This window comes from Martes martes, assembly GCF_963455335.1.
Source record: "Martes martes genome assembly, chromosome: 11".
NCBI classification, from domain to species: Eukaryota; Metazoa; Chordata; class Mammalia; order Carnivora; family Mustelidae; genus Martes; species Martes martes.
In genome coordinates, this window is record NC_137899.1 from 64839812 (window position 1) to 64863492 (window position 23681).

Consider the following 23681-nt stretch of genomic DNA (forward strand, 5'->3'; position numbering starts at 1 on the left):
ACCTGAGCTGAAAGCAAGAATCATATGTTTAACTTGACTGTACCACCCAGGTGCCCCTAATTTTCTGATTTTAATTGTGTATATTCTATAGCACTTCGGATGGTATCCTGAATATAATAGGTGTTTGAAAATGTTTTATGAATGAATGAATAAGTGAATGAATGATGAGTAAATGAAATGCAGCAGAGAAATGAGAAGTGAATATATAAAAAAGAGAGTAGAAAAAAATTGTACATCCCCTGCTTTTCTTTTCTGTTTTAGGGTTAGTTTGGTAGAGGCACTAAAGATTCCAAAGCTGTTTAATCATAAGTATAATTATGATATGAGGTATTTCCAGTGTGAAAATTATTTCTCTTTTGTTTAAGACATACTCATCCTCACAAGAACTAACAAGAGAGTCATATCCCTGTTAGATTCTATATTCATTAATCTACTTTATAACTCAGATAATTTTAACAATTAATAACTCTCATCAAGAGAGATTTTAGGAGCTCCTGGGTGGCTTAGTTGGTGAAGCATCTGACTCTTTTTTTTTTTTTTTTAAATTTCTTTTCAGCGTAACAGAATTCATTGTTTTTGCACCATACCCAGTGCTCCATGCAATGCGCGCCCTCCATAATACCCACCACCTGGCTCCCCCAACCTCCCACCCCCTGCCCCTTCAAAACCCTCAGGTTGTTTTTCAGAGTCCACAGTCTCCCATGGTTCATCTCCCCCTCAAATCCCCCTCAACTCCCTTCTCCTCTCCATCTTCCCATGTCCTCCGTGTTATTTGTTATGCTCTGCAAATAAGTGAAACCATATGATAATTGACTCTCTCTGCTTGACTTATTTCACTCAGCATAATCTCTTCCAGTCCCGTCCACGTTGCTACAAAATTTGGGTATTCATCCTTTCTGATGGAGGCATAATACTCCATAGTGTATATGGACCACATCTTCCTTATCCATTCGTCCGTTGAAGGTCATCTTAGTTCTTTCCACTAAGATGGAATTGCTGCTATAAACATTGCTGCTATAAACATTGGGGTACAGCTGGCCCTTCTTTTTACAAAGAGGCAACCCACGGAATGGGAGAAGATATTTGCAAATGACAGTACAGACAAAGGGCTGATATCCAGGATCTATAAAGAACTTCTCAAACTCAACACACACAAAACAGATAATCATATCAAAAAATGGGCAGAAGATATGAACAGACACTTCTCCAATGAAGACATACAAATGGCTATCAGACACATGAAAAAATGTTCATCATCACTAGCCATCAGGGAGATTCAAATTAAAACCACATTGAGATACTACCTTACACCAGTTAGAATGGCCAAAATTAGCAAGACAGGAAACAACGTGTGTTGGAGAGGATGTGGAGAAAGGGGAACCCTCTTACACTGTTGGTGGGAATGCAAGTTGGTGCAGCCACTTTGGAGAACAGTGTGGAGATTCCTCAAGAAATTAAAAATAGAGCTTCCTTATGACTCTACAATTGCACTACTGGGTATTTACCCCAAATTTACCCCAAAGATACAGATGTAGTAAAAAGAAGGGCCATCTGACTCTTGTTTTTAGCTCAGGTCATGATCTCATGGTTGTGAGATTGAGCCCCATGTTGGGCTTCATGCTGAGTGTGGAACCTGCTTGAGATTCCCTCTCAACTTCTCCCCCCCAACCCCCAAAGATTTTAATTTTTTTTCTAAATATACAAAGTTGGAGGCTGCTGACAAAAGTAACTTCTAAATGGCTATCAAATATGCCCTTGGCTATAGAATTCCAACCGGATGTGTCAGCTAATTTCATCTCAACAAAGAAAGTAACCATAATCATTTAATATTTACTTTGTAGATTAAAGGCAGATATGATTTATATGACATTTTCTGTAGAATTTGTCTCTTTTCCTTTTTTCTTTTCCATATTTGATTCTAGAATACTTAGGTATTAATTTTAGAAAAATAGATAATATGACCTGTGGGAGGTACAGGTTTGAGTTGGAGGGGAGAAGTCAAAATCAGGATCTCTTTTTTTAAAAAAATAAGTTTTCATTTCTAACTAGGCCGGAGTTTTTTAGTGGGACAAGCACCGTGTCCTATTTACCTTTGTAGCTTATATTGTATAGCAGATGCTAAATAAAGATGTCTTAAATGAATCATGATGAAATGACTCAAAATATATTCAAATGACCACATCTAGTCTTTTGGGGCTGAGGAAGGGTTGCTCACACTGAGTCAGCCTATAGTGCCTAAAGGAAAGTGCCTTCAAACTGTATGACCCTTCCTGAGGTGGGGCAAAAATTGCATGCAATAAATAATATTTAAGTTTTTAAAATTTCTTTGATGTCTATATCTAGTAATAAACACCAGACTTTGAAAATTTGATAGCTTAAAATATTTCTCTTCTGCATGAAATGCAGCTGGACAAGAGACCATTAGAGTCAGTGCATAAATCTTTTCATTTGTTTTTAAAACTTTCATTCATTTGTTTATTGTAACTATTTTCTATCTTTTGTGAGCTCTATGTCAAATACTTTCAGGTTGCATATTTTATAGATTGGCCTTGTCAGAAAATAGAGAACTGAATTAAAGTTTTAATTCCCCAGATCCATTTAGCTTTTATTTATTTATTTATTTATTTATTTGTATTAATTTTTATTTTTTTTTAAAAGATTTTATTTATTTATTTGACAGACAGAGATCACAAGTAGGCAGAGAGGCAGGCAGAGAGAGAGGAGGAAGCAGGCTCCCTGCCGAGCAGAGAGCCTGATGTGGAGCTCGATTCCAGGACCCTGGGATCATGACCTGAGCGGAAGGCAGAGGCTTTAACCCCCTGAGCCACCCAGGCGCCCCATCATTTAGCTTTTAAATGCAGATTCAAATTCAGTCTGTGGGGATAGAAAATGGAACATACATTTTTTTTCTTAAAAAATAGTTTAAAAAAATCTTATTTTATAACCATAAGATAGGATAAAAATAGCTCATAATCTCACTAACCAGAAATAGTCACCATTCTATTAGCATTCAGTAATTTTTTTCTAATCTGTATTTTATATACCTATATCTTATAAAATTAAAATAAATACATATGCAATATTATGTTTTGCTTTTACACTATATATATGTAGCTGTTTTTTCTGAAAACAGATATTTGTAAAACATTGTTGTTAGTGACTTCTAAACATTCTATTACAGATAACATCATGCTTTTAAAAATATTTCCCCCTGGGCGGCTCAGTCGGTTTAGCCTCTGCCTTCGGCTTAGGTTATGATCCCAGGGTCATGGGATGGAGTCCCGCATCAGGCTCTCTGCTCAGCGGGGAGCCTGCTTCTCTCTCTGTGCCTGCTTGTGTGCTCGCACGTTCTCTCTCTCTTGCTCTCTGACAAATAAATAAATAGAATCTTTTAAAAAAAAATATTTCCCCTTTTTCTTACCATTTGGGTTTTTCTAAATTTCTTTAATAACTTTGTAAGTCAATTATTGTGTAAAAGGTAATGGACATTTCTAAGGCTTTTGATAGATGTTTCTAAAATGATCATTAATAGCATCTTTAATAAATTTACATTTCCTCCAAAAGTGTATGAGAGTTTTTATCTCCATGTACCTTCTCTAACAGCAGGACTGATTATTGAATACAATTTTTTCCACTTCAAGGGATTAAATAATCAAATAGCTTTTTTTTTTCAAATACAGCTTTTAAAAAATTTTTTTCATCTATCTATTGACTTATTTTTAACTGCAAATTGTACATTTCCTTTTACCTTTTTGGATATAATCTCATTTGCATTGGTTTGAGAGGGTTTGTTTGTTTGTTTGTTTTTGGTTTATAAGAGTTCTTTACATATTAGATGAAATATGCAGGTTGGTTTTTATATGTCAAAAACAGTTAAATATTCACAACTTCATATGGTACAACTTAAATTATGTACTTTGTATTGGTTGCCAATATGTTCCCAGTTTGCCTTTTGTTCTTTTTTATCATGTTTTTTAAAGCATATAACAAGTTAAAAATTTTTTTGTTGTTTAATTTAGTGATCCTTTCCTTTGTAGTTTCCTCCATTGCTTTCTTACAGCAAAAGGTCTCTCTGTCCCAAGGCAGATAAATATTTTTGTAGTTTCATATTGTAAAATTTAACTTTTAAAATCTGTCTGGAATTTTGCTTGGGAATGTATTGTTAAGGCAGGGATCTGTTTACTGAGTGATGAAACAATTACTTTCAGACTCCCGAGTAACCTCTATTGTTTATTTTCATGCCTGACTGCTAAATACACAAAATTATCATGTGTCCTAGGAATATAACATTTTTGATCTTGGTTCCTCATAAAATACATTATTCTCATGCCTTGAGTTAGCTGATGTGCTTCAAAGACCAATAATAATCTGGAGACCTTAATTTTGGAATGTTAATTCTCACAATATAAGTAATAGTGTACTCAATACTTGATTTACTTGATGGCTTCTTCCAGCGTAAAATTCTGTCATCCACAGAAGCTTACACATTAACCTAAAAGGATAGTATTGTTAAATAAAACATTCTTTAGAAAGATTAAAAAAAAACAAACCTTGATTATGTTTTTCCTTTTTTTCTTATACTTAAATTTGGCTTAGCTTTAGGAATGATATATGTATTTTAAAATTTGTTTTTTGAATTAAGATACCAAGTGATGACTGACTTATTTATTAACTATGTTCTAGGCCTCAAAGTGTCTGTCTCATCATAGATGTCTTAGACAGAAATTCCACTCATTTATTTTAGAGTTTTTAGAGCTTATTACAGTGTTCCTGTGGAATAAAATATGCAATTTTAAGTGAATTCAACTGAAGTCTAAGTTTCTGTTATTTTATCTAAATTATATGCAATGATTCTGATGCCACTGAAGAAAAAAGTAAATTGCTTGAAGTTTTGTAATTTATTTTTAAGACATTCTGGTGACCTTTGTTAAATTCTTCCAGTGAGGGAAGACCCTGGATCCTCCCTTTTATATTTGCACAGGTTGAGCACCAGTAATGATTTTTTTGAGTCTGAAGAAATACATGTGTACACTACTATTCAGATTCTTTCTATCTTAAACTTAATAGGTTTAGATACATTTTTAGATAAATCTCTTGTGTCTAAATTGTTGCTATTTGCTGTGTAAAACAGTGTAACAAATATGATTCAATAATAAGTTATCCAATTCATAGATCAAATAAATTTGAATACTGAGGGATAACTTGTATTGGGTCATACTAGGTTTCACATATTATGGACCACTCAAAATGGGAAGATAAAATGGATATACTCTTGGATTAAAAAATCCTGATGATCCCCAAATTCTCTTAGAAGCCAACCAAAGATCTTGTCTTCAGTGTTCTAGAGTTTCCTGAGGGCTCATTAAGTTTACAGACCTTAGTGGGATTGAGTGGAATGGGGAATGGACCATAGTCACAACTCAGAGGGGACAGAATGCACTTGAAATGTGCTTGTCAAGAGCTGGAAGTTAGGATTTCTGTAATGTGGCCACTAGGTGGCTTCAGCTGACTGCTTAGAAAGGGTAAAGCCCAGAGGTACTATGGGGTTGATTTTCACACTTTATTTTAGGAAAATAATTTTATTTTGGGAGTATTTTTTTTCTGAGCTAGATTAACAGAACCAATTCATAAAACTTAAAGACCTTAGAGGATCATCCAGTCTCACTTTCTCATTTTAGAGATAACATTTAGGAAGACTTCTCTAAATTGACTGCTATATAGGGGTAGAGTCAGAGTTAGAACCCAGAGTCTCTGACTCCTAGTCTCATTTTTTAGCTGTTGAGTCAGTGATATCAATTTATTCTTTGTTTCTCTGAAGTCATACAAGAGGGTTTTGTGGCACTGACCATGCCTAAGTAATCCCTGGAGAAAGTGTGTATAGGAAAGTTGTGTCCAGAGCAGAGGTGGGTAAAATAGTTGATGGGGATTAAGGAGTGCACTTGCTGAGATGAGCACTGGGGTATTTTATGGAAGTGTTGAATCACTATAGTATACACCTGAAAGTAATATTACACTATATGTTAATTAACTGGAATTTAAATAAAAATTTTAAAAAGTTAGTTGTATGCATCAAGAACCTGAAGAAATAGAGGTAAAATTCAGGCACTTGTTGACTTCTGAGTCAAATATAAGGACTGGATATACATACATATGTTAAAAAAAAAAAAAAAGGACTGTTGTGTTGAAGGCAGGTGGTAAAGTGTATGCTGGTGTTCACCGTATAGGAGAGACTGAACAATGTCAGTATCTCCTCTCATCCAAGTTACGCTTTTCGATTAATGAGCTGACCACTTGCCATGGACCCAAAGTTGGGGAGTTAAAATTTCTTACTCATTCTGAATAAAGCCTAGACTCTTATATACCATATATATATATTTTTTAGATGAATAGTAGCATTTTAAAGTTGTTTTTTCTCTCAGATTTTCTATAAGTTTTGATGAATATTTAACCTTTAGAATGGGACTAGAAACCTCTCTTTTTTTTTTTTTTAAATCAAAGGCCACTAGAAAACATAACAAATGAAAATCAAACAAATTCATTATGCATCAGTTAAAAATGACTTATGACAGTGTTGACTTCTTTTTTCTTCTGAGAAAGCTAAGGAGGAAGCAAATAGTGTTCATTTCAACTTTTTATAGCAAGTTCAGGAAAATTTACAATTTTTAAAAATGGTATGCTAAGTTTATCTATAATTTAGATATTAGGCCTAGTTTCTAGAGTAAAAAAAAAAAAAGATAAAGGAGACTAAGAGAGAAGGAAAAGTGAAAGGATGGGAGGAAGAGGGATGGACAGAGAACTACGAAATGAGGAAATGGCTCCACAAGTCTTCACATGCTTGTTATGAATCTGCCAAGTAGGAGCTGGAGTGAGGATTAAATGATACAATAGTTGAAAAGCTTTTGGAGCATGATTTATCATGTAGTTAGGTCCCCCAAAGTGACAACTATTATAATAATTGTTAAGGGTTCCCCCCCCCCCCCCCGCATAATGAATCCTAACATTGGGAGTGCTTATGTAAATATAAATCATGTTTGAAACATTTGAATTGAGTCTTTGATGTAAAACTTTAGAAATAGTTATATGGCCATTTTCTTAATGGCATGTTGAAGCTAAATTGAATAAAAATATTTTTGCTCAGGTCTAAATCCACCAAAAATTTGAATTATGTCTCATTTTCTCTTTCTTATTGTAGTGATTTAAAGGGAGTGATAGTCACTCTGAGTGATGATGGTCACTTGCAGTGTTCATACCTAGGGACAGACCCTTCTTTGTTCCAAGCTCCAAAGGTTGAATCTAGAGAACTACACTATGATGAACTTGATATAGAATTGAAAGAACTTCAGAAAATCATCAAAGATGTTAATAAATCACAAGGTATCTCATTTGCAACTTTTTATTATTTTGGTGTTTATTATAAAATTGATTTATTTTGTATGTAGGTAATATTTTAAATATATTAGTTAATTTTCTCCTCTAGTCTTAATTAAAATCATATTTGTAAAAATAGTGTTGCTCTTTAATTTGTATTTTGTAGCTTGTGAAAAAAACGTGTCAGGGACAGAGCTATCTAATTTTTTTTTCTTTAAACTCTAAGAATGGAACAAAGTACTTCTCTGCATAGTGGTTTCAGGACTTGAGAAGAGCATTAAACTTTAGAGTGATCATTTGTTAACTTCTAATATCCCTGAAAACATTTTAGTTGCTTCTTTTAAAAGAAACCCTAGCAGTACATGAGTTACCACTTTGTTACTAAAAAATATGTAGTCGTTTGCAGTTTAGTGATATTATTTAGGTATGCAGTTAATTAGACATCCAAATGGAGTGTAGCCTGCAGTATGTTGATTTCTAATGACTCAGAGGCTGATGATATTTTCAGTTTCTGAGTTTTGAGCAACTCAATATTATCTTTCTTTGGGATTCACAGGGGTATAATTTTATTGTAAATTAAAAGGAGAAACAAAACACCAGTCCTGCAGTTTGAATTGGACATGTGAAAAACATTATTTTAAGTTTTCTTCTCCGAGTCAGGTAAAAGTATTTTTTTAATGAGAAAAAATATGGACTATTTTCACATAAGAGAAATGTTAAAACAAGTAGGAATAATAAAAGAAGCAGAGCATCAAAGGCCAACCAAAACACAAGAGCCAATCTTAATCCTGATCCAATCACTTTACTAGATTTATATATTTTTCAGTCTCCATTACCAAGACAGATTCAGAGGAATTTAGATAATATATTTTAAAAATATGATTATTAAGGTAAAATTATTATGCCTTGGCTTCACATGTTCTCTTAGAAAGTTTTGAAAGTAAACCAGTGAGACTAAGGTCTTTTAAGTAACTCCAATTACAGAAAACCCATTTGTTGTCAGCATCCCCCCTCAAATGGCGAATGGTTAAAATTGGATGTTTCACATTGAAATATACACATTCTCCCCCCTGCCTTTGATACTAGTGTTTGGGGATTAATGGAATTATGAGTCTCTTTTTGTCGTTTAAAAATATAATTGGAGAAGAGAGGCATATATATGAAACATGAAATTTCCAGAGTTCATTAAATAAATTTAATGTTACTTTTCACTTTAAATTTTGTGTCTTGAGATTTTGCCCTTCCCATAAACAATGTGCTAATGATATTTTGATTAACACTCAATTGTGTAAAAGATTTCTCAGAAAAATCATTTACAACTGTAAATTTTTTTTGGTGGCCATAGTGATACCCTTGAGTGAGAAGGTTTGAGCTGTTTTAAAGTTGTCATTACCTTGATCCTTCTGTGTATCTTCAAATAAGTGCTAATTAAGGTAGGGATGTGCCTACCGACTTGGGTGCAAAGTTCATTATTTATATAACCTCAAATTTTAGTTAGTATTTGAAGTTCTCTGACACTTCTTTGCCATCATCATTTGGTTTTAGTCCTAAAAACAAAACAAAACAAAACAAACAAACAAAAAAACCCCACATGCACAACCAAAAAAACCCAAAGTGAAGCTTGTAAGAAAGAGGGACTTTCAAAATATTTTATTTCTAGATATTGAAAAAACTTAGTATCCTTATAAAACTGTGGTGTATTTGTTTATTAAAATACCTGTAATTATATAAAAGCACAGAATATTTCATTATAGAAGATTATGAGAAGTTAAAACTCTGAACTTTCTGATGACCTCATTATTCATTTAAATGCCATTTAGCATAGTGACTTTAACTCACAAAAAGAAGTTCACAGTCTTGTGGATTATTTTTGGTCCTTAGAGCTTTTTTATTTGTTCAAAGCAAAAGTTTCAGCAAAATTTAAAGCCAATTTAAAGAGTACATTTTGTTGTACACATGGTGTATATTATCTACTGTAATAAAAGTGTTTTTGAAGCTGATTTTATGTGTGTAACTTATATGAGGAATGTATGTTGTAAGCATGAAATTATAGTAATAATTTCTATATGGCTCATGGGTTTTGAAGCTTTTTATATTCAACTCATTAGTGTGAATCCTGCCTAGGATTTCTGTTACCAGTAGTCAACAACAACTGTTGGTAGGCACTTTCAAGGGCAGAATTTCCTTATAATTTAGCCAGTTGATCATTCTATACCTGGGGTGTGAGGGAATGGGTATGATACTGTGATGGCCTCCCACACAGCTGTGTCTTCAGGAAGTGAAAGAGAACAGTAAGAAAGAGGCATATAAATGAAACTCTGCACCCTACTGGAAATATGTCTGGGATAACTAAATTGCCTTTACCATTGAGTCCTAGAAGCATTTACTTAGTGACCTTGTTAGAAGATGTGTTGTTTAGGGCTATGTCTGGCTGCACATAATACGATACCCAAATAAGGTGGCTTAAACAAGGCAAAGGTTTATTTCTTTCCCATAGAAAAGAAGTCCAGCAATGGGCAGACCAGGGTTGGTCTGGCAGTTCCACTGTCATCAGGGACTCCAGTTCTTTCTCTCCCAGGGTCATCTATTGGTCCAGGATGGCTTCTGGAACTCCTGCTCTCACATCTGCAGCTGAGTCAGCCCCCTTAAGGATCTTTCCTGGAAGCCACACCCTGAGCAGCTTCTACTCACATCTCACTGGCCACTCTAAGCTTACAAAAGAGGCTGGGAAAATTAGTGTTTTAGCTGAGCACTTCATTGCTCAGAATAAAATTGAGCTTCTTTTAGTAAAGAACTGATGAATGGTTATTGGGTAGGCAAGGAGCAGGCTTTTGTATTGTCACTAAGTAAGTTATGGAAATCCCCACACTGAATATTACAGTACTGGTGGGAATGCTTGATGACAATGGTAGGTAGTTCTTCTCTTTGTGAGACAGCTGATTCCTGTGGCATCATCCAAGAACTTTCCATGTTTTCAGTCAGCTATCCTTGGTGTGTGAGGGATGTTTCCTCTCAAGGTCACAGGGTAATTTCAGCAGTTCCAGGTATTATGTGCAAATATGATTTCCAGGGAAGAAGAGAGATATTTCTCCCAAGTCTCCTTTTTTATTATGGGGAAATAGCTTTCCCAGAAGCATGTGCCAGCACCCCCACTCCCAACTTTTCTTCACCTCATGTCTGCCAGGATTAAGCCCTGTGCTTATGCCTAAAACAACAAATGGTCAGGGGAATGAAATCACCATGATTGGATCTGACCAATCCAGTGACTTTGAGATGAAGGCGAATGCCTCCCTAGAATTATAGCTCTGCCACAAAGGAGGAGGAGGGGAAAGTAGATGTTAGGTAGACAGCCAATAGTCTGTCATTCATATATATGTATATATATATATACACACATATACATACACACACATATTTGCATGTACATTTATGTTTCTTGTTTATTTAGGATCTGTGTCATTTGTTCATCATATCTCATTATGCAGTGTAAACATTTTAAGTCATGAAATTATAAGATGTGAAAATAACATGAATATGGTAAAAATAATTCTAAGAGTATTAAAAGGGTAAAACTCCCAGATCTTAGTTCCTCTACATTATATAAAGTTAACCTTTATCAGGAGTGTTTGTGTATTTTTTTAAAAAATTTCATATTTATTTATTTTTATACAAATATGTGCATATTAGATGCATTGTACTACCTCTTGCTTTTTTTTTTTTTAAATTAATAGACACACCCTGGAGTTCTTTTCGTATCAGTATATAAAGTTTGAGAGCACTCTTATTTACAGCTTTGGGCTTTGGATCATTGCACAGCATACCATAATCTAGTCAACCATTTCCCTGTTAATAGAAATATAGAGATTTAGGTTGTTTTTGTTTTTGTTTTTAAAAACTACCAGCAGCAGAAGAAGCTCCTTGGGCGTGTCTATGAGTATTGGATAAATGCTAAGGAGTAGAATTGTTAGATCATAGGATATGTATATTTTACATTTTGATAGTTCTGACCAAACTTACCTTCAAAAGGGTATAGTTTGGGCTTTTACCTATAGTGTTAAGGAGAGAACACTAAAGTTCCCAACACTCTTCAGTCACTGGGACATATTTTAGATAATATCTTTGGAGAAAGACAGTTTTTCTTTCAAATTTTGTAGCAGGGGAAGAATTATCAGGTTTCTAATTCTGTAATGCATTAGTTTTGTTCAACTTATGAATATGTTTGTGGGGTTGTTTTTTGATATGTGAGATAGAAAAAACTTCTTAAAAAAACTGTATACAGCAGTTTTGCTTTATGATTAAATATCGTTTTTCTTTTTAAATTACAGGTATTTGGCCCATGACTGAGAGAGAAGATGACTTGAAAGTTTCTGCCATGGTTTCTCCTAACTTTGATTCAGTGTCTGTAGGTATATTCACAGACTTTAAAAGGGTTTATGACAGTGGTAGACTATGCTGATTTGGGATCAATATGTATTGATTGAAAATTTTGGTCCCCAGATAGAAACTTAAGAGAGGATAACAACTTTTAGTTTTTATTACCTTCTAGAAAAAACATTTCCAATCTCTTAGTGAGGAGTTCCTTAGGATTTTGGTCTAAAAAAAGGAGAGGAAGGGGCAACAGTAGAAGAGGTTTTCCACATTATTCTGAATCTACTTTTATTTTATTTTTTAACTTTTTCAGTACCATAATATTGAGATAATCATAATCCAGGTGAATAATACTGACCCTACAAGATTTTTGTTGAAGGTTCAATGAGATAGTGTTCATATATATATACATATATGTGAATGAGGAGGAGATAGGGAGGAAGGGAAGGGGGTGTCTTTGTTATTTAACAAACAGTTGAGCAGTTGGGCCAGGAATTATTTTTTCCTGCCATTTCTATCTGTGTGACCCAGAGCAAGGTATTTTATTTTCTTTTTCTTAGTTTTTCTCATCTGTGAAATGGGAATAATAATAGGATCTATTTTGTTGAAGTGTCATGATAATTAACAATATCATTATCATCAAATTTTAGTTCTTTCAACATTTTAGTTCTTTTAACATTATTATCCTCACCACCACCAACACCACCACTGCCTCACACTGCATTCCACTGCTTGTCTCATCCACTGCCATATCTTTAGTGTCTGTCACTTAATGAGTGCTCAGCATTTTTGCTTCATAAATGAATGGAGATGAGAAATAGCAAAGATGAAAGAGAGACTGTCTTTGGTCATTTTGCCCCACCTCCTTGTTTAGTTTTATGTAAGCACTTGTTAGATTATAATTGGTTATATCTCACTGCCTGCAGTTTGGGCAAAAATCTATTAAGTTTATCTGTCTCTGAATCAGAAGTTCATCAATTTTGGCAAGTGATCAAATTCACTGCTTTTTACTATATTTGGAGTTCATGTCATGTAATTTTACCTAGGAAATGACTTCGATATTTAGGTATCAGAGCATAATATAGTAAGTACTTGTCCTAAGTTTTCAAAGATTAATCTTGGTATAAAGAGCCAACCCAAGCTGTGATAAAAATCACGTTAACATTGCCATAATATAGTAAGTTGGGCATACTTAAAAAAAAGTACTATATATGAAAGAAACATTCACTCAGCTGAGTCACATAGTAGAGGCACTGTTTAAAACATTGGCCATTCAGCACACACCATTTCTCACTCTACCTGAAAGCTGTAGTCTGAGTGGAACATTTTTGCTTAGTTAGCTGACAAATGTACACACATTTTCTTGCCTTGGAAATGATTCTTATTTTCCTTTGGGCAACTTATATGATTTTTTCTAGGTTCTCTTAAACATAAGCTATTTGGAACCAGGAATTCCCTTTCTGTTCTTTAATAACTTTTGATCTTTGCAGGAAAAGGCCTTGTGTAATAGTACTTTATTGTAATGTATATTTCCCTATTGGTAACTCAGAGTGCTGTTTCCTCTTGACTAGGTGTCTCTTTCCAGCTTCATTTTCCCTTTCTTACTATTTTTCCTTCTTAAGAGATTCCTGAGAGTATCATATTCAAACCATTAGAACACACTGGCCCAACAATTTATGTGGCTATGGTGCCATGGTGTCTTTGTGTAGCTCTTTGTCTCTGGCTATAATTTTATCTTCCCAAAGGACTGCTGTCCTGGAAGTACCTAGGTGTTTAAACATGGATTGAAAAGAACAGGAAACAGGAGATGTTGGTTTCTCTTCTAGATATGTGGACAGCCAAACGTAAAACATTTCCTGGATTTCAGGTTCTGCTAGAGCAAAAAGCCTGGCTCAGTGTTTTATTTTGTCATTATTTATGAAAGCACACATCTAAAAAATAATATAATTTCTATTAGAGTGAGGTCTTTTATAGATAAGACAAGCATTGCTGTCTTATCTTTTGGATTGAGAAGGTGGATCAGAGTTCATACATGGTTTTCTATGGATTCGTATATAGAATACGAATCTCCCCACTCTTACTTATGCTAATACCCAGTACAGTATAGCCATTAGTCTTTCTTAGTAAAAAAAAAAAAAATGCCAGGTAAGCTAACTAAAAGCACAATAGATCTATTCATTGGTTGAATTAGTGATTTTATTAATATTAATTGTTCCCCAGTCATGGATATTATTAGAAAATTATATTACTCTTTCGTCTTATTCTGTCAGGGAGTGAGCATTTTTTCCTTTCAATCTACCACTCTAATAAGTAAGTTATAATTTCTAAGGAAATGTTTGCTCTATTATGTTATGCTCTGAATTCTTTAAGAGGTAGGATCAAGCAACCCAGGCTGATGTTCAAAGAATGACCTAGTTTATGATATGAACTATTAAGAAAAAAATACACTTCTACTTTTATTTTATTTTTTTTCCTAGGTGTAAGGCCCTTCAAGCTTTGTATCATTAGTTACATGTCTTAGATATATATTATTAATCAGAATAAAACATATCTTTGGCAAGTTGAAAATATAAGGACCTTAAAAGGCTGGCATAATGCTTATCTGAGAAATACAAGGAGGCTTTCTTCTATATAATATAAAGAACAAGTTAATATAATTAATTAATTTCAATATTTAAAAATTGTTTTTAAATTTAAATTCAATTAGTTTCAACACTTAAGTAAATTTGGCAAGAGAATAGTTTGATAATAAAATATGTGACCTTTTCTTTCCTCTTTGGAAAAGGTTTCTATTAGCTTATGACTTTCCAGTTGAAGGCATTCAAAAAGCTACATTAACCCTTTTAGTCTGTCATTAGATTGATAAGTCCTTTATGGTTAGTTCCCTATTTTGGTGGTGGGAAGTATATATTGCACCATTGTGTTTACTCACTGATGGACATGTAATTTGAAACCATTCTTTCCTTCCTTCTCTTCTCAATTCTGTGTTTACAGCAAGCTACTGATGTTGCAGTGGGAACTGACCTTGTCCCTTCAGTCACAGTTAAGGTATTGTACCATGGTTCTAGACTTTATTGTGCAAATGGCATTACACATTTCATCGCATCTGCCACTGTTGTCACCCTATGACTGGCTTATGGAAATGTAAAACAAACACTTGAAATTTGTATATTTCCCTCAGCTTTGGATAGCAAAGATAACCTTTATTTTTTTCCTACAAATATAAAACTGATAATTGCATTCATAGCAATGTTATGTAATATAAATAATTTTTATGGGTTATGCTTAACCATTATGTTTAAATGATCTAGGGTCTTTTTTCTAGAAACAAAATTAACATTTTAAGTATGTTGGAGGAATTGTGTCATTACCACTTATGATAGACCAACCAGTTGATTGGAGCATCATATATATAAGGGAATCATGCATGCTAATATCTTTCTTCTATATATAATTATGTGTATGTTTGAGAGGAATTTCTGGTCATCTACCTGCCATGACATTAACTTTAAATGGTTGTATTTATAGCAAGAAAATATTAAAATGAAGAAGCCACAAAGTAGAGTAGTGACAAATTGATAGTCCTAAAAAAATAGAATATGAAGGATGTGGTTTTGGTTAAGATTTTTAGTCCTGTCATTGTAGAATTTTAGAACTAGAACTCAAATGTGGAACCCTCTTAAGGCATTTAGATTAAAGTGTGGTAATCAGTCAGCACGTTATTAAGTTGAAAATATTTATCACTGCCCAGACCTCGGAGCCAGGAAAAGTTGTGTATCTTGGCAATTTGCTTAGTCAAAACTTGGATAGAACTTTATATTTTCTTAGATTATGGGTTGCTGTCCTTGGAGGAGCTTGACAGGGCACCAGGCTTTACCAATTGTGTTCGCTTACACTGGACCCAGCGGGTGGCCCAAGTGTGGGGATCTTTGGTAGAAGTTGAAGGGAGCCCAATCTTGTAACAGTTTCCTAAGCTAATTTTTTTGGATTCTTGCCACTGGAAACAAGGGTGGTCTTTCCCCACTTCTCCCTCCCCCCATCCAATCAAAGGCTCTATCTCATTAATACTTCTGAGTCTGGAAAAGCAGCAGTGGCAAGAAATCAAACGCTTAAGAAAAAAACAAAAAAGAAAAAACCCCTGCAGAGTTCCAGGAATAATCTATAGACTTTTGTGTAGAGAAACCTCTTTTTTTATCTATCTACTGATAATGTTCAGACATACACACATAATAATTCAGGAGCACACTATAAATTGCAAAAAGAAATCCTGTACTTAAACCAGAAAACATTGCTTATGCTAATTCCTGCCCCCCCTCAACTGCTAGTTATTGCTATAAGTAAATACACCTTTCTCACCTATGCAGTTCTTAGGCTTTCATGTGTAATAATAGCCATCTTAAAGTGGTGGAATGACACTACTGGAAAATTCCCCTTCATTAGTGGAATTTTTATATTTGAGAATGACTAAGTCTCAGCTCTCTTTCTTACTGCCATTATAAGAGCTCGAGAAAGAATGCAACACACAAGGGTTGCATAAAATCAGCTGAACTTGTACAGCAGACACAGTGACTTCCTGATTCTGTCTGACAGTTTCTCTACAAATTTTGCTATAAATCTCTTCTTATAGCCTTTTATAACAACAGCAGCCAAGATATATAACCATGCAAGTTTCTGTCATAATAAATCCTGTTAATTGAGAAAATTTTTCCACCCGTTCCAAGTGAATGAAGATGTGGCTACCTTGAGTATGTGTGTGTGATGCGTGACCGTCTATTACAGGGAACTGAGGCAGAGTGGTTGTTCATACCTGGCTTTTGGAGTCATATTTATGTATCTAGGATAAAATTTGGGATTATATTTCTTAGGATCATATTTCATTTTGTTAGAATCTGAAAACAGCATGGAAAATACTTGTATTAATGTTTTATATTTTCCCCTTAATATTCTGTAATTATTTTTCTCTTAAAATATGAGGTTTATGATCCAAGCCAAGTCTTTAACTCTTTTTTTTTTTTTTTGGCTCAAACACAAGTCTTCTTTGTTCCTCCAGTTATTTTCATCACACATCTCCTTGATTCACATTTGAAAATGCCTAGGCCATTGTTGGGGTTTAATAAATCTGTGCACAAGAGCTATCATGATCTTGCTAACAGTGTAAAATTGTGTGATCATTGTCTAAGTATACATTGTTATGCCAGGCAAAGTCAGAATGTCTGTTCTCTCTCTTTTTTTTAAAGATTTTATTTATCTGAGAGAGAGAGATTGAGAGAGAGCGAGCGCACGTGCGAGAGCACAGGAGGGGGAGGGGTCGAGGGAGAGGGAGAATCAGGCTGAGCAGGGAGCCTAATGAGGGGATTCAATGTGGGGCTTGATATGGGGCTCCATCCCAGGATCCTGAGATCATAACCTGAGCGGAAGGCAGATGCTTTACTGACTGAGCCACTGAGGCAGTCCAGAGTGTATGTTCTCTTACGAGTAGCTTATTACTACTTTAAGGATTTTTCATTTTCACTTTTAAAACTAAGCTCTTATGATATATTCCTGGTGATAGCTTTCAATTCTCTTGCACACATTGGCTTATTGGTGATTATTTAGCTTCTCTGAACCTCTTTTTTAAAAAACTGTGAAGTGAGGATACTTTTTAAATGCAGGGTTGTTTTGAGACTTAACCATAGTTGATTAAGAGCATGGGCTCTGGATTCTGGCAGACAGAAGTTAAATGTGGTTCTTTGACTTATAATCAGAGTGGCCTTGGGCAAATTATTAAGCCTCTCTGAACCATGGTTTTCTTTTCTGTAAAATGATGTATAGTAATAGTACCTGTTTTGTGGTTTTGTGAAGATTAAATGAGATAATGCATACAATTTATTAGCATGGTTTCATTAATATAAAAAAGTTGTTAATGGTTATCATTAATATTATTAATTTTATTTAAATATATATGTGTAGACTAGCATTATATTATTACTTATGGTAAAATATTTAAGTTGTGTCCTGTTTATTTAGTGGACCTGGCATAATTTCTTCTTCCCATAATTACCATCAGGATTTTACTAAAAAGGTATTATGTTGTTCATAATGACCAGATATCATGAAGGAAGATTTGCTTGTGGTATGCAGATTCCCCTCGTGTATTCCCAGGGCTTATAAATTAAAAATTGAGGATTCATTGTTCATTTGCTGTGTTTTTTGTATTTATTTGCATCAATAGTTATCTGTTAAAAATTTTACTTTGCAATTCAAAATTTTTGTGTTTAACTTATTTTTTAAGTTGTATAGAATACCCACATCATTTAAAATGAATGCAAGATATGTACTAAGTTTAATTATATGTATATAATGTTTCTTGGCCAGGTGCATATTCCTTCATGTATATTGTTTCTTTCTGTATAGCATGTGTGTATATGTATATATTTTATATATATATATAAAATATATATTAAGGAATAGGTGATACATACCTTTTAATTAAGAGAAATTTGCAAACTACTTTTTTTTTTTAAAAGATTTTTATTTACCTATTTGACAGAGAGAGACACAGTGAGAGAGGGAACACAAGTTGGGAGAGTGGAGAGGGAGAAATAGGCTCATGCTGAGCAGGGAGCCTGATGCGGGACTTGATCCCAGGACCCTGAGATCATGACCTGAGCCAAAGGCAGACACTTAATGATTGAGCCACTGAAGTGCCCCCAAAACTACTTTTTTTTTTTTTAAAGATTTTTTTATTTTATTATTTGACAGACAGATCACAAGTAGGCAGAGAGGCGGGAGGAAGCAGGCTCCCCGCTGAGCAGCAGAGCCCGATGGGGGGCTCGATCCCAGGACGCTGGGATCATGACCTGAGCCGAAGGCAGCAGCTTTAACCCACTGAGCCACCCAGGCGCCTCCCAAAACTACTTTTCTTAAAAATAATTTTACCCTTGTACTGTGTCAGTTAATGAAATATATCTGTCTCATATAGTAAAATCTAATAACTAGATTGAAAGTTGCTCTACAGCAAAGGTATGATATAGAAGGTGCTTCTTAACTCTGTTAGTACACGGGTATCATCTGGGGAGCTAGAAAAAAAAACCAATACCCAAAACTATCCCCAGAGATTGTGATTCAGTTGGTATACCAACCCTGCCTGGGCAGTTGACTGTGATAAGTCTGGCTTACCATACCAACCACATGGATGAACTCATCCAAAGGATGCTGTTCAAAGGCTGGGACTTTTAGGATACAAAAGTCCAAAGAGGGAACATGTGCAACGAAAGTAAGATATTTAAGCTTTTTCTTTGATAGCCTGAAAAGGATGCTCCTTTGCACTGTGGCCCAGTAAAAATCCGTGGGCTTAATGGTTTCTGCTGATGTTTCTCTTGATGGGGAGTGAGAGAAGTCCTGGCCTTCTCTACCCATACCTGCCCTATTTCCCAGTCATACTGTTACCCCAGAGTTCTTAGCTTTTGATTCTAATCTGGGAGGGTTTTCTTAGCATCACCATATAAGAGCCCAGTTTAGAAATGCAGCCAGCTGAGATATGCAACAATCAATATTACCACTCCTTGATATTTCTATAATTAGATCTGTCATGTATTTTTGTGTTAGGCCATGGAATAATGTAGTGCTTTGATATGTGTCTAGACTACTAACTATCCACCTAGTAAGGAAATCCTTCCTTAGAGAATAATTTATGCAAAAGGTGGTGTGCAGATACTAGATAAGTTCATCCCGTTGCCACATCTACATATGAAAAGAAATGAACACATATTTCATGATGTAATTATTCACCAAGCGCAGGGTGGATTTTTTCATTTGCTTTTGATAGAACATTTTTAATATCTTTATTAAGTTATAATTCATATACCATATAATTTACTCATTTAGGAGTTCTCTGATTTTTCCTGTATTTACAGAGTTGTGGAACCATCACCACAATTCAATTTTAGAACATATTTGTCCCCATTATAAAAGTAACCTCATGCTCCCTTCCCTCTTCCATCCTACACCTCTCCCTCATTCCCATCCCTCAGCAACTTCTAATCTATTTTCTGTCTTTATAGATTTGCCTATTCTGGACATTTCATATAAATGGAATCATACAATATGTGGTTCCTTGTGACTGGCTTCTGTCCCTTAGCATGATGTTTTTAAGGCTTACCCATGTCGTAGCATGTACCAATACTTCATTTCTTTTGATTACTGAATACTATTTTGTTGTAAGGATATATCATATTTTGTTTATGTGTTTATCAGTTGATGGACATTTGGGTTGTTTCTACTTTTGGCTATTGTGAAGAATGCTGCTATGAAATCTGTTTACAAGTTTTTGGGTGGACATATGTTTTCATTTCTCTTGGCATGGAATTGTGAGGTCATATGGTAAATTTATGTTTAATTTTTAAAGAAACGATCAAACTGTTTTCTTGCATGGCTGTACCATTTTACATTCCCATCAGCGATATATGAGATGTCTTTCCTCACATTCTTGCTAACACCTATTTTTGTCTGTTCTTTTAATTATATCATTTTAGTAGATATGTAATTTCTTGTATTTCATAGTGATTAAAGATATTGAGCATTTTTTCATGTGCTTGTTTGGCCATTTCTATATCTCCATTGGAGAAAGGTCATTTAACTCCTTTGACCAGTTTCTAACTGGGTAGAAAGTACCACTTATCTACTTACCCATTAATCTGCTATTTACGTTACATGTTATGTTTTGCCACTACTCATTTTTTTTCAGATAGTGTTTCCTAATTATTTGCTAGTGATTTTTCACATACTTGTGCTATCCTATCAACTTGGATAAAATGTAATTTTCTATTGATAACAATTTCTGTTTCCTTAGGTCACATTGCAGAATCGACTGGCATTGCAAAAAGCCAAATTATCAGTCTATGTACAACCACCTTTAGTACTGACCTGTGATCAGTTCACCTTTGAATTTATGGGTAAGTGTTCTGCTTTGGCTTAAAGTCTGTCGTGGTGTGAGGTTTTCTTTTAATTAAAAAAAAACTTTTTTTTGTTAGTATGTTTATTTCATGGCTATATTTCTTTTTTTTTCTATTTTTATTTTTATTATTTATTTATTTTTATTTACATATAGTGTATTATTTGCTTCAGAGGTACAAGTCTGTGAATCATCAGTCTTACACAATTCACAGCACTTGCCATAGTCATGGCTATATTTCTTGTCTGAATAATGAGCCTGGTATCTTTCTAAAATCAATGATTGTGTTGTTTTGCTTATATTTTCCCTCCAAACATCAAGCATGAATGGTACTTTTTTAAAAAATAGCAATGTTCAGTGAATGGTCATTCAGCTGAAGTAATTATAGATTTTCAAGTGCTTTCCTTAACTAGATGGGCCTGTAATTGTACTTAAATACTATAATTTGGAAGACTTTCTTTATTGGTGTTTCTCTAGTGAGCTGTTTATTGAATCAGTTATGTCTGAAATAAGAATATTGGCCTTAGAGTCTGGCCAAAATTTGAATCCTGGCTCTGACACTTACTTGATGTGTAACCTTTAGCAAGTTACTTTAGTAATTACTTGGAACCTCAATTTCTTTTAATCTGCAGAAAGGGGATAATATCTGGCAGGGCTATTTTGAGGATTTAATTAGAAAATGAATCTATATAAGATATCTCTAATAATGCCTAAAATAGTAGACAGGTCATAAATGGCAACTCTTAGTAAGGTTTCTTTGCACAGAATCTCTCATGCCCTACCATTTACATCCAAGTTGTCATTAGTCCTATCAAAATGATTTCTGATTTATCTTTCTACTCTTTTTCTTTCTTTGTTTACTGCTGCTGTTCAGCTGGTTATTCTGTATCTTATTCATGATGTCAAGAACATATTTCTCTCTTTTGCCTTTGTATTACCAACCCTTACTTGAGTGCGCCTGGCAGATAGGGGGAATTAAATAAAATATTAATTGAAACACTGAATGAATGGTTGAATGGTTGAAGTAATCTTGTAGGTGATGTCCAGACATTGGGTTCTCACTTTATTTTCTAATTATTTTCACAATACTTCCAATTTGTCTTTCTAAAACACATTCTGAACAGTTTATTTTTCCAGTTAAAAGCGTCTTAAGACTGCCTACCTCAGGTTGGAGGTCAAATACATGAATATAGAAGGTGACATACAATCTGCAAAGTTGTTACAGTTATAGTTACATCCATATGCAGTACCCCCCTCCCATTTTCCCCTGCAGTCTGTATTATAGCTATGATAAAGTGCACTAATCCCAGTTCCCAAATTCTCTTTCCTTTTTGTGTACATTTTTTTCTGATCATTCTGCCTATTCATCTGACTAAAGAGAAGCAGTGATGTAGAATATGGGCACCCTTGCCCTGGAGTCAGTTTTCAGTTCTCTATTGGCTATATGACCTTGGGCAAGCTTCTTAATTTCTCTGTAGCCAGTTTCCTCATGCACAAAAGCTGGGGACAGTAATAGTACATACCTTACTGGGTTATTGTGAGGATTAAATAAATTAATCCATGTAAAGTGCTTAGGATACTATCTGGCATGTAGTGTATGCATAATTTTAACTGTTGTTAATAATAATTGTCCAACATTTTGAAACTTAATATTACTTTCACATTTCTTATAGCACCAGAAATGAGTAGAACGGTATCATTTTCTGTTTATCTGAAAGGGAGTTACACACCACCTGAATTGGAAGGAAATGCTATTGTTTCTTATTCCAGACCATCAGGTAAGCACACAGTTGTTCACAGATTTATAATCCTAATTACTACTTTTAAATAATTGGAGTTATGAGTTAAATGTTTAAGTATTTAAGACTGAAAGACACCTTGTGAAATAATACTAAATGGAAAAATAATTCTTTCCTACTGTTAAATAAAATTGTATGTCCAAATTACTTTTATGTGTTATGGATTATTAGAGATAAGCTGTTTAACTGATTCCCACATATAATGTTTGATTCTGTCTTCTCAGTAGCAAATATGATATATTTTTATTCACACTCACAGTATGTTATTAGACTTCATTTATTTGAAGAAAAAAGAAAAGCCTAATCTGAGTTCGTGAAAAAGACTATTATGAATTGCTCTAATATAAAGCAATATTCAGAGTTTCAGACACTGTTTTAATGAGTGACTAAATAAAACTCTTTTGTATCATACATGTTAAAACATTTAAGAACACATTTACTAAAATTTGATCTGTGTTTTTTCAAGGAACTCTTTTGAAACAAGTTATCTTCAGTCCAGTTGAGATTCAGTTAGTGTAAATTTTAACTTCATTTGGTCAAATTTTATAGTTTGGATTTTTCCCTGTGCAGTGAATTTTTCATATTAACTGTTTGACAATCTGTTTATTGGTAGAATATGAATAGTCATTTCTTTCTTTTTCTGATGTTTTAACATAGTGTAACTGATAATGGGGTATTTTAGCAATGTTACATTTGTATTTTTAAAACATTTCTGTACAGTTTTTTTAGTTCTAAAAGTTTTAGAGATGCCTTGATTATCTTTTTCTTTTCTATTGATGTCCACTTTGCATATTTAGTAATGTTTTTTAATAAGTATAGTTTTAATTTTGTCTAAGTGAATTTTCTGGCTTATGCATTGACAACTCTATACTCTGAGATGATTTTATAACTTTAATACATATTTTCAAAATCTATTTCTTCTGCTTTGTAAGTTATTTTATATTAGGTTGTTAAAAAATTCATTATTAGCCAGAATTGACCATTTTGATCATTTATTTATATTTTCAAAATTTGTGGTAATGTAAATATTTTATGTTTAAATGACTTTGTGAAAGCTGGCTTCAGAAAGAAATACAAAATTTCCATAAGGCATCAAAGAGTGATAGACTTTTTTAGTTGGATATTTCTGAAAAGAACATTGGGAGTTTTAATGTTATTTTAATTTTGAGTTGTGAAATAAAAAAGAAAGAAATATTTGACTAAAATCTCTAGAT

General features: G+C 34.0%; 1 protein-coding gene across 1 annotated transcript in view; it reads left to right on the forward strand.

Annotated features, from left to right (window-relative positions):
• BBS9 (Bardet-Biedl syndrome 9) overlaps positions 1 to 23681 on the forward strand; it is a 452280-nt gene that overhangs the window by 165698 nt on the left and 262901 nt on the right. The window contains exons 10-14 of the mRNA XM_080818332.1: positions 7193 to 7374; positions 11694 to 11770; positions 14731 to 14784; positions 20567 to 20669; positions 22342 to 22446. Coding sequence (XP_080674458.1) covers positions 7193 to 7374; positions 11694 to 11770; positions 14731 to 14784; positions 20567 to 20669; positions 22342 to 22446 — 521 coding nt within the window. The remainder of the gene's footprint in view (positions 1 to 7192; positions 7375 to 11693; positions 11771 to 14730; positions 14785 to 20566; positions 20670 to 22341; positions 22447 to 23681) is intronic.